A 12,801-nucleotide genomic window follows, 5' to 3' on the forward strand; every position below is an offset into this window, starting at 1 on the left:
GCTGCTCACCTTCATCACGCGATATATCCGAAAGTCCCAAGCTCTCAAAATCCAGTTGCACAACAGTTCTAATGATGGCTCTTAATCTTAATCCACCCCCACTCAATCCAAGATCGAGAAGAAGTCAATGCCTTCACTCTCACATTTCCTCTACTGGTTGCTTCCATATTTATGCAGTATTAATAAAAGACTGTGCGACTCAAGACAAAGGCAAGCTGACGATTTTCGAGTTGAAAAAGTGATGCTCTTGAACCGACTTCCAAAATATCTGAAACTGCCATAACAACATTCACTATATATTTCTTAAAGTTTTTGAACTTTTTTTTTCTTATGCGAATTATTTGCGAAGCTTTTTAATTTATTTTTTCATAAAGTAAAATCAGGGGTGCGAGGTATACGAGTTGTATTCGAGTAAATACGGTATGAGCTCATTTATTACTAACGAAGACCTCTGGAAAAGAACAAATCAGCAAAAAGTTAAGCTTGAAAAAAATCAGAAAACGAAAATTTAAATAGATTGGACATGCACTTAGGAAAGATCATGAAAAAATCTGTCACGCATCCCTGGAATGGAATCCACAAGGAAAGAGAAAGCGTGGCCGTCATAAAAATTCATGGAAGAGATCGAATTTAATAGAATGTGAGAAGAAAAGTTTTGCTGAACTAAGACCAATAGCAAAGATAAGGAACCGATGGAAAGCATTTACAGACTCCAATGTTCCTAATGAAATTTAGGAAAAAAAGTAGAAGATATGAGCTCATTTTTGAGTCTCCAGCTCACAAAGAATTTTCATTCTCCCTTTACTGACCTTCACATGATGGGTCATCAAACTAGTTTAAATAACTAATCTAATAATTTAAATAGAAGAAACGAGTGGAATGAAAAATTTATACTGGATCGTATAAATTTCTCTTTGTATTCATAGGCTAATTTGTACGTTTCAAAAAATAAAAATAAATAAAATAAAATAAAATAAATCCGCAAACTCCTTTTATTTCCCTATACGGAGTAGGCGAGCTGTTTTAATAAATAATTGTATTTATTATTTAACAAATAATTGTAATTTTTGAGAAAGATTGCTAAAAATGGGTGAAATGAATGTGAAAACGTGCTAGTTCGTCAAGCTTAAAGTTAGATTTCGGTTTTGTCTTTTCTAATTTTCATCCATAATGTAATGCGTTTTGAATAACTGCAGTTTCTGTTAGACATTGCCTATAGAAAATCTTATTTGTGTTCTTTCTCAGTTCTGTTTATAAATTACAGAATAATGAAAGTAATTTCAAATTTATTTATTAGATTAATTTTTTTTTTTTTTCAATAATTTAAAATAACTCAATACATAGTATTCATGACAACCAATATTCTTCCGCAAGTCTCTCTCTCTCTCTTGCTGTATAATCTTTCTAGTATTTAGGCAGTTTCTCATATTAGCTTTTTGCGACCTAGTGAATTAGAACCAGGACAGAATTTGGTTCGAAGTTAAGTTACACAATCAAAAGCTGCTTGTAAACAAAAGGGTCGCCAGCATAATTTTAATGCAATAAAACGTGACCTGTGTGCTGAACTTCTTGCTGTATCTTTAAAAGTTTAAAGATGGAGGGATTGGCAATCGCCTACACGAAGGCAGACAGACAGAAAAATAAAAAATAAAAAAAATTCGCCACCGGGAGTCATTTCACTTAAAGTTCCCAAACAGGACGGTAGAAACATTTGTTTTACCACGTGATGTTAACATCCGGGTTCTCGGAAATGAACAGCACTGTTGGTGTGTGTGTGGGGGGGGGAGTACCAGGTTTAGCAGGCGCTCAACTGTGGTGATAGATGATAAATGAAAGGAACAGCTGAGAAGCCAGTTATCGGCACATGTCTTTTATTCGTACCCTTTCTGCGAATTGCCTTGAAAAGGAATACGGGAGAAACCCTGGTGGGCTAGGATCGGTGACCCAGCAGGCAGGAGGTTAACGTTTAACTCCCATCGTGTCCTACTTCCAGGAAGTAAAGGGGATGGAAGGAGGGATGCTTTGATGATGCCGCTGTTTATTGGGTCTGTTTGTGTGTGAGAAGGGAGGTGGTAGAAGGGGTTTTGAGTTACCGAACGTTGAAAAGATAGTTGACCGGTTAAGGGGAGGGTCGATATTGCCGATTTACTAGTCGATAAGAACAAGTGTGACGTTTGTGATGTGACTAATATTAGTGTCAGTGAAACTTCAGACATTTCTATGCTTCGTTTATCGCCTCTTTGGGTCAGTGATATTTCACCACAGCTATTTGTGACTCAAGTCCATTGCGTTAGTAGGATTTCGTTCATTACGTATGGCAAATAAACAAAAACATCCTAACAAACAACTATGCGTGATCATTAGCCGTATGAGAATAAAGGCTAGTTTATTTTGGTGTTTTGCTCTTTTTCTTTTCTTTTTCTTCCTTAACTAAGCAAGTGGTTGTGTAACTCAATATCCTCACTTTGATGAAGTGAAAGAAGAGAACAGTCTGGTCGAATAATTCTTCGAGTCTATTGCTCCTCCCCTCTATGTCTGGGATGTGACAGCAAGGATGCTTTGTAATGTGTTTATTTTTGAACACAACTCCCATCACGTCTATCTTTTTATATATATATATATATGTACAGTATATATAGTATTCATCCACACGGTTACCAGCCACAGCAGTCTAGAATAGCAGCTGGTAATGATTATCGCAAAAAAAAAGTAAAGAAATTGAACCTTTGGACTACACAGAACTTTCTGTTCCATTATTTTAGAAAGACGATAACAGACTTAAATGCGCCTTTGTGCAATTTTTAAATTTCTATGTTAGGGAAACTTCGTCGCTACAAATCAAATCTACACATTGTATGAAAACTGGTTCTTACGTGAGAAGTGTTAAGGACCGTAAAAATCTGGGCATGCTCTTCAATGAGTTCCTATGGCAACATACAAATATTGAAAATAAAATCTAACGCAGCTGATGTTTAAATACCTCCATAAGATTTCTCTCCATCCCTTCACCACTAGCAAGCATTTACGCCAGCGCCCTCTGTTGAACTTTGAATGAAATATAGGATAATAGGATTGGTAAGAACACTCTCTTTAAGGAACATTTTTGGCGTGCCTTCTAACGGTCTCTCTTCTGAGTTCGCGCACATACTCGACCTATACAGAGGTACTGTAATGCGAACCTCATTGTAACTGAACGTTTTTTTCCTCGTCAATATGTGGTTATTGTGAAAGACATTTGAACTCCCGAGGGTCAATGTTAAGTCACTGAAAGGTCTGAGATAGCGGTAATCACGTGATCTGACAGGCATGTGCTGAGCTTACATAAAAACATCTAAGAAAGTCTCTCTCTCTCTCTCTCTTTCATCGACAGATATGATTAACGCCAGTTATCTTCGTATTCAATAGCTTTTATCTAGATATTTTACAAGGATAGACAGAAGGGAATGTTCATTTCATCCCCCCCTCCTATTTATTGAAAGCGTATGGGAACGATTAAACTGGGCGCTGAATAACTGACTGAACATCCTAGTTGGGCCTCAGTCTGCCGGCTGTTGAATGGGCACTCAGTAGCGATTATTAATCATAGGTTCTGTGTGGGACAGAGTGATAGATGCTAAGCTGTAGCAGTGACTATGATATGAAGCCTCAAATCAATGTTATCAGAGGATAACAAGATAAAAAGATTTCAGCTTAAGATTCTCTGCATTGAACGGCCGGTGTTATGGCTAGGTAACATTGCTCTTCAGGTGACTCTACTTGCATTACAATGGCCTGGTTAGAGTAAGCTGTGTCAGATTAATGTTTCACGTGTCAAAAATTCGGTGAGAAAGAACTTTCGCTGAATTGCCTTTTTATTTCTTCTCTCATTCCATGAGAAACCTTTATAATGGTGTCATTTTTATATCAGGATTTTAGTTTACGCGAAATAAAAGATTTTTTTTTGTCTTTACATATTTGTCATTCTTGTTTGATTTCATTTTAGAAAATTATTCTCATAAAAGGAAAAGAAGTTTTTTTTTTTTTTAATGAGAATAAAACCGAAATCCATCGCTATACTAAGTTACCAAATAATGGTCCTCGTGTCTAAGTTTGCTAAAAGTGTTTGTAAGAATCGCATCCACGATCTGCTCTAAGAATATTAGCTTGTATTTTATTGCACTGACCTCATTAGAATTCTGTTGACTCCTTTGTAGAGATTATCCGTTTGAATCCATATAGAGATTAAGGTATTCAATAGTTTGGCATGTTTCTGGGATGATTTTGGAAAAGAGCTTTAAATTCTATTTAGACATGTGTGATAATCTTAGGCTTTTGTGGTTAGCAGAAACAAACGATTAGAAAATGCAGGTTTGGATCGACGTGTACTAAATGGAACAAACTTACTTGTACATAAATAAATCTAATATAATTAAACTGTAAAGTATATAGTAGGTTATAGTTGTAAATATACACAATTACGACGATTATCATATCGAGTATTTACCTGCTAAGGTGTTCATTTATGCAGCCGTTTTAATTTGCTGTTTATTACGAAAGATGCCATGGAATTTTCTGCAATAAGATTTTCACGACTCATAGATTAAAAGAATACATTCCAGCCACAGTTCTTCATTTTAATTTAGTATAAAATATAGTATACTATTTTATACTAAAAAAATGTCACCAATCCCACTCACTCCTCTTCACTACATCCTCTATGAAAACCGGGGAAGAGAAAGAAAAAAAAAAAAACTTTAGGTTCACGCTTAAAGAACTCCAATCCTGCAGCCTCATCTCTTCGAGAGGGCTGCAGCTAATTACTAGGGAAATATGACTCAACGTTCTCCGTTGCCTTCCTTTCCATAAGTATTTATGACTGTAGCCGTGTGTGTTCACGGGGCCGGTTTGCCTGTTCTGGAAGACGTAAAACCCGAGTTTCCGGGCGAAAAAAAAAAACCCTATATCCGTATGAGATCGGCTAATTCACCTTTCGTCGAAAGATACCAGTAAATGTCTTTCAAACCCAAGTCTTTCCGACCAAAGGGTTTCGTCTATACTGACTGAGCTACGGAGGCTGCTTAATGAACACTTTTTAAAAATGTGAAATAGTCAGCAACAAGATCGGGTCTTTCACATAGAATGAAACACAAGTGCAAAGGTGGAGCAAGCTCTGCATTATAACAATACTATATCAGAAACTTGTTCACCTTTGCTTCGCTAAAAATAAACATATTTTATATCTAATTTTTATAAATTTCTAATAACATTTATTAAACAAGACATATTCGTAGTTTATATACTTTCAATAAGAAATATTTAATAAATTTAATTTTCAGGGTGCTAACAAGAGTGCTTGTTTTTTAGAATTTTTTGTCATAATATATTTATATTATAACACGAAACATTCATAGGTATTGTTGCTATGTTTTAACATTCTATAAATATTTTAAACTACTTAAAATGTTGTTTATAATTAAAATACAGCAGAAACACGTGCAGCAACAACAAAAATTAGACAAATCATTGAAACCATTAAGAAAAATTAAAGGTGTAACAATATTAACAAAATTAGGAACTTGCAAATCAGAGGAAATTTTAAATAGAACCCATAAATGATCGGATTCATAAATGAAAAGAATGAAAAGTATATATATTGTTATTTTAGAGAAGATAAATGAAACTGATAAAACTTATAAAAAATAGTTTGTCTGGCGTCATTTCCATCTCAAAATCGAATATAATTTGATAGTGTGAGACGGAGTCATGCGCTTAATTATAATTTTATTTAAACTATAACCTATGTAACTTGGAATTACAAATAGTTAACTATTAAAAAGAAATAAAATTAAATAATCTATATTCGTTTTCTTTTTTCTTCGGAGGAGTGGAAAGAAGATTTCGCAAGCGTTATTTTATATCTACCAAGTTGTGATAGATATTCCTTTCTCTCTCCCCTTATACAAGGGGAGAGAGAAAGGAAGAGAGAAATGCTTCCAATAGTGGTGGCAATAGCCCAAAGCTTGTTAGCCTGTCGTAGTAGAAACTGTCCCAAAAGATCCTTCCGTTTTCCATTCTCAAAACTACTATTTGCAGTTTTTCTTTGGCGCATTTAATACAGCTTTCAATAAAGCGTAATCATACATTAAGCGCTGTTAATTAAAGGCATTCAACTGCTTGCGTATTTTAAATGACCTCTGGCAGCTGTTCTCCCTTCCATCTCATAACGATGTTCTGTCCAATTAAACCGTTCCTTGTTCCCTGTGAGCCATGTGTTTGCCTTTAGGACAAAATGTCCAGAAGCCTCTGGAATATTTATGGAAGGGAGTATGATAGGCCCTATGTGGAATACGTAACACGAAGCCTTCAGCTAATTGAGTATGTTGTGTTACCGGAATTGGGGTAGCTTTCAGAGTAACATGAGCCGTGTGTGTGGATCCCACGCTTGTATCACGATTTTCTGAAACTCCCAAGTTGGTAGCTTATAATCCAATGCATGTAACAAACTAGCATGAAACTTTCAAGACTGATTTCGAACAGCGTACACTATAGGCGGGTGAATTTCGCAACAGGAGCATTCTTAGTGACAGTTACTGAAATATCTCCCGTTTGCGTGTATGTTCTGCAAATATTTTTCGGTTCTTGTTAACCTTCAGATGATATGTGAGAAGAGTTAACGATTATGTGTTTATTTCTGTTTTTACGAGTAGGACAACTTAAAGGAAAACTAAAGACATTCCAGTAGCAAGTTTTCTGATTAAGAAAAATCTCATTCAGTTCTGGATGTTAATATAAGTTTGTCTTTTTTCCTTTAATGTGTGTGTATCCGCCTGTTCTTGTATGAAGAATCTCACTGGTTGCCATTGATGTTTGAGGCCTTGCAATAAGTTTTTCATTATGCTATTTAACACTTTCTTCCTCCCCCCCCCCCCACATCCACGCTGGATGGTGTGGGTGGAGGATATTTAAACTTTTTTTTATTTTACACAATATAAAACTGTTGATTCAACGTATGTTGATTAAAAATTGTGTGGGAAAATTGGTTGTTTAGTAGGAGGAAAATCACATTCTTCCCTGAAAAACGAAAGCAAAAAGAAATTTGGTTTTCAGTTAAATTAAGGTATCAAAATAACTTATACCATTAGTTGCTGATTTACTTTTGCCGACCTGGTTGTCAGTGGATAATGTATTCGTTCTCCAATCAAACAAACTTCGTATTTGAATCCCATGGACGTGAAGTTGTGAATGTCTTTTGCTGGTAGATGGATTTCATCTCTTGATGGTAGATCACCGCCACCCTGCTCACTAGAGGATTGAGGCGGTCTGAAAAAGTTTCATGTTTGGACGGTATGAAATGTATGATTGGTTTACAATCTTGCATGGAACGAATTCATATAAAAAAAAAAGAAAAAGAAAAATATTATTTTTTTAAAATTAAAATAAAGTAAGATTTTTAAAGAACTGTTATTGAAGTAGTAATATTTAAAATTGTGATTTTTTTTTTCTTTCGCTCTATCGTCCTTCTAAAACTTAAGTCCGGATCCGCCATTAAAACATATAAAGCCGTTTACGTTTATACCATATAAATAAATTCAGTGTATTTTAGAAAAATGAATCCTACTCCTATTTCTAAATAATTTTCTGATATATAAAATCAAATATGTATTTATATCTCTGTATTTGAACAACAGTCCGCGCTGTTAGCCTAGTGGCTATGCGCTTCGCAACCTGGGGAAGGAGTGTCCCAGGTTCGATTCCCGTCGACGATGTCAGGAGCGCAAGGATCTTCCTCAGCCATAGCCAAGTTAGCCGGTCTTGGGCGTGGACAGCAGGCCCCCCCCCCCAGTTTATCTGGGGTTCTTCATCCCGCAAGCAGGCAAATCGCCCCTTGAACACACACGGATTACAGTCATGAATATTGCCCTTAGTGGTGCAGCAGAGGAATGGCGAACCGGCTGCATTAATACGCCAGTAACCCCTCATTAGGAGGGGACTCAACCCGTCCTAGGACGGACGAGAGGGATTGGAGGATTTGAGCAACACTGAAGATCTGCAACTTTCTTCGCACAAGATAAATATCGTAAAACTTATTACCGATGATTCAAAATATGTTTTTGTTCCTAATATATTAATTTCAGAAACTGGTCATTTGTTCACAGCAACCTCAACTCATTCATTATATTTGTTATATACTTCCATTATATTCTTTCTTTCTCTTCCCTCCCTCCCGTGTGTGTGTGTGTGTGTGACGGATAAGGAAAACAACGAGGTTTCTATAGGAAGTGGTTTACGAAAACCAAAACTAAATCTGATGACTAACATCGTGTAAGATTATTTGGCTTAGTAGGTAAGAAAACAGATTCTCTTCGGTTATGTGAATGCGCGCGCCACAACATCGCTAGTTGTGTTTGTAGTTCAGTGAGCATTGCAGTAGTTTATCATGACAGCAATAAAATAATAATCTGAAATGCAGTAACAAAAATAGTTTTTCTGAATTACTTCTAACATACAGCCTTCTTGCCTGACTGCTATCAGAGAGGGGACGAACTGCTTCCCCAAGACATCGATGATGAATTTGTTTTGTATAACTATGTTTAATTTCTCATATTCTTGTGGGAAAAAAAAAAAAAAGAAACAAAATAAAACACAAAACTTTTATTATTATTATATTTGAAGATATGAAGTGTGTTAACAGTTTGTTCTACTGGTATGAGTATGATTATGAAAAATTCCCACGTTCTTACAAAAAAAAAAAAAAAAACTTTGAATATATCAAATATGAAAGAAAGATAAAAATCCATATTTTATAAGCGATTGCCACACAATTAAAGTGGTGATCATCCTTAAACTATAATTTACACATAATAAATAAATAGTTTCGATGTATTTTTTCCGTGTGTGTGTGAGAGAGAGAGAAAAAAAAATGAGAATGCAGGATGTTGTATAAATTCATTTTCGGTGATTTTTGGAATTTATGACTTTCAATTTGGAAGACGCGAGCAACATTTTTTTAAACTGTGTTCCCATAATTTCTTTCCCCTGTACCATTTGGAATGCGCGAATCTTATAAAAAAAATTCGCCCATTCAAGAATTAATTAATTTGCATATGATATTACGGCTGTGACATGGGCATGTTTGGCATCACCTTGTTCAACCAGTATATCGCCATTGGCTGTATCTCTAAATTGCTGTAATTCTCTGCCGGTTTCTCTGTCTTTCGGAATGCAAAAAACCCTGCCAAATGTCAGATTGACTAACTTATTTTCAATTGAAAAGTTCCCTATAAAGGTTTACTTTTTCGTTCTCAACGAAACTTAGATGTTTCCAACCAAAGAGTCATCGTTACCATTTGAAAAACGAAGGCTCCTAAATAAGATTATGGGTAAACGTATCTGTAAAAATAAGTTTAAGCATTTTAAGCCTGGAAAAAATAAACTGTAATCAAGGTACTGTAAATAATATGGAAATAGTGGTTTAATGGCTCATTGGTTTTTAATTTAAAATAAAGTATTTTATAAACATGGAGCTTTTACTTCACATTTTAAGCATGTGAAGGGCGATATGCAAGAAATTTGAAATTAAAATGTAAATTTATATTGCTGAAGTTTCGATGAGTGGACTGGACTGAAATTTATTCTACGTTAAAAATAATTCTGTATAAAATGTCATGATAAATAGCGGAGAAACTGTAATATTTCAATATTTTTTCTCAGTTACAGCAGAATGTCATACCGCTTGCGTATAAGAAAGTAAAGTATGATTTAATCTTAAGAGGAATCCAGTACACGATGATGAGTAGCATTTCGCTACATAAATGCAATTTTATTTAAGCGATAAATTGTGTGAGCATCGATCAAATAAAATTGAACTTTTATTGTATGTCTCCAACAGGTGCTACAGATCAAAGCCTATTTTCTGCTGACCAATGGTATCCCATCATTCTAAAGTACGTGATGTGCGTGGCGTGACGTAACAATTGCTTGCTGAAAAGATTTGTCACGAAGCATCGCATCTCGAGACATGACCAGTGATAGAAACTGTCACGACCCCTATCGGGAAGTTGAATTATATTTGGAAAAAGCGCAGGTGAGAGACATTTTATATAATTTTGTTTTGTGAGGGAGGCTTATACTGAAAGGTATTCCCATTAATCAGATCAACAACAAATATCTAAGAAAAGATTTCTTTGGTTAATCTTAACTCACCTTTAATAAATATTCTCATTATGAGAATATTTACAAGCACAAATAAATAAGCACTTGTAAATATTCTCATAATGAGAAGGCGTTAAATTATTTCTATGATCCCATTGTTGTCTACGTGAATTCTTCGAAGTAGTAGCTCCACCTGGTGACAATAAATTCGTTTCACGATCCGCTTTGCGAAACTACTTCCTTACTACTGTCACTTTTTCATGTCTGTAAAGAATTTCCTCCCACGGTGTTTTCACTTTTAACTTTCCCTATTTCATCTCCTCTTTCGTAGGGGGTAATCTGCAAACGACCCATTTCTGTAAATCTTAGTCGGACAGAAATGCCTATTTTATTTGTCAGCTTCACTGTTGGCGTCTTCAAGGCGAGTTTCCCACGTCTCAACAGACTTGGACCCGACCCCTACTTTGTTATCTGTCGAGTGTTCTCTTCTTTTGCCTCAGGAATGGAAAGAAACATGGTTGGAACAGAAACCACCCCTCAACGTCCTTCTCATAATTTGTGCAGAGGGCGATTACAGCATCTTAGAGATTGTACCACCGAAAAAGCAGGTTTGATAACAACACCGGAACTGTTTATTGAGCACCACTAATCATCTGGTTTTCGGTTTGAAATTCAATTGTCATCATAGCTCCAGGTAATGAGGATGCTTTAGATTAGATTTTTGGATAACAGGTGGCGTTTGAGAACCACTCCTGTGATCCAAGCATTAGGTATTATACAATGAAGAGGAGTGAAGGTAAAGGTTGAACGTGATATTTTATATAAATGCGGACAACAGGGATATTTTCAAGTAGATTACAACTGCGGAGCTGTTTAAAATAATCCATTTAATAAAAACAACAATAAAGCACTTTGGAAAACGCATACAAGGCACGTGACGCGCGCACACACACACACACACACACACACACACACACACACACACACACACACACATCACGGAATTCTGGGAGTTTTATTTATTTTTTTATTTTTCTTTTCTTTTTTTTTTTTTGTCTTTCGAACTTAGAAAACGAAAAGAATACTAGAATATGAACCTTTCTGTCTGATCCTCACTAATTAGTATGATTAAAAATCCAGTATTATGGTTGTGCTGTATGTGTCTAATATTGTACACAGTTGTGCTTCTTTTCATAATGATAATGCTGTGTTTATGTAAAGAAGTCATAAATCTTTTCTATTTTTGACCAGTTTCAAGTTTTTTTATTGTTATTTTTCCTGTCTGAATTTCTTATAATGTATTTATTGTTTACAGAAATCTCGGCAGTCACAATTTACGGGCACACGATTATCTTAATTCAGCATCAAAACACTTTATTTTAAGCACACATCAGCAAATATAGGTATTCCTTTGTACATGCAGAAAAATCTGTGCAGTCATTCCAAGGGAATAATTCTGGGTTCAAAGACTCGATTAATGATAACGAGAGACAGAGGTGTGTGTGTGCGCGCGTGCGCGCGCGTGTCTTTATTTTGTGGAGGATAGGGCAAAGAAATTTATCGCTAGTCGGAATTAAAAGGTTCCCCACTCCTCAGTAATATTTTGCAAGAAAACTGAAGCTTATTCAAAAAGTTCACTGTCCCTCTTCTCTTCAATCTACAAGGTCAAATTCCATTATTATATATATGTATATACTTTATTAGCAAGCAATTCGAAATGTAAAATATCAGTTCTTATGCAATAAAAATGAAAATCGCTCTGGACAAGAAATAAGACTCCATCAGTGAATTAAATGATAAAAAGTCCTTCTATATCCAGAAACTACGGGAGAGGGAGAAGATCTTTTTAGTATCAATAAATAAATGAAATCTAATTGTTTATTTTATTTATTTAATTACATCTAAGTTAAAGGACCTCATATGGAGGTGGTATTAGTGGATATTTTATTTCATCCATGAAGCATGGGTTGTTTGGTCCTTCAATAACTGACGTCTGATAGACATGATACAATAGTCTCGTTCGCTATCTCGATGGTATTTCTAAAATAGCAGAACTCCGCCTTTTTGACAGTTATGCAGAGTTTGATTTACGACATCTTTGTTATATAATTGCTGTAGTCTAACTACAGCAATTATATAACAAAGCTATTGTTAGAGAAATACCGTTGTAGTTTAGGAACATCCTTACTTAGTGAAAAAAGAATTTGAAAGTGACTCGCTGAAAAAAAAAATTGTTAAATGAAAGGACTTTAGTGAATGTAAAGGCAACAAATGGAGGTGTGGTCGAGCATTCCACAGTAACACGTGCAATACCACGCACACATATATAAAGTACTGAAAATCATTGGAAATGAATATGAAACAGTGGATATGATTCTAACTTAATATACAGGGTGATTCATAAATATCTGTATAGTTAGAAATGGTCAATCTGTAACTTAATCTGTAACTTTTATGAGCAGCGAACACTCAAACGCTATTTAGCCGAAAGTACTGAATTTTTACTTCAATTGTTGCAGGTCAACGAGAATTCCTTTCATATGTGGTATTATTTGATATTTCTGCATAGTAGGCAGCTATGAGTGAAAATTTTCATCTGCTTCACATTGAATATTTTGCATCTTCACACAGTGTTACACAATTTACAGTCTTTCATAAAAGATCTCCATT

At 35.2% G+C, this 12,801-nt stretch overlaps 1 protein-coding gene across 1 annotated transcript in view; it reads left to right on the plus strand.

Moving 5' to 3' along the window:
* LOC150104184 (rho GTPase-activating protein 7-like) overlaps nt 1-12,801 on the plus strand; it is a 372,722-nt gene that overhangs the window by 48,969 nt on the left and 310,952 nt on the right. The window contains exon 2 of the mRNA XM_090397299.1: nt 9,869-10,063. Coding sequence (XP_090253425.1) covers nt 9,998-10,063 — 66 coding nt within the window. The 5' untranslated portion in view covers nt 9,869-9,997. The remainder of the gene's footprint in view (nt 1-9,868; nt 10,064-12,801) is intronic.

Source organism: Typopeltis vanoorti, chromosome 8 (genome assembly GCF_054136105.1).
Source record: "Typopeltis vanoorti isolate ZY-2024b chromosome 8, IOZ_Tvanoo_1.0, whole genome shotgun sequence".
Classification (NCBI taxonomy): Eukaryota; Metazoa; Arthropoda; class Arachnida; order Uropygi; family Thelyphonidae; genus Typopeltis; species Typopeltis vanoorti.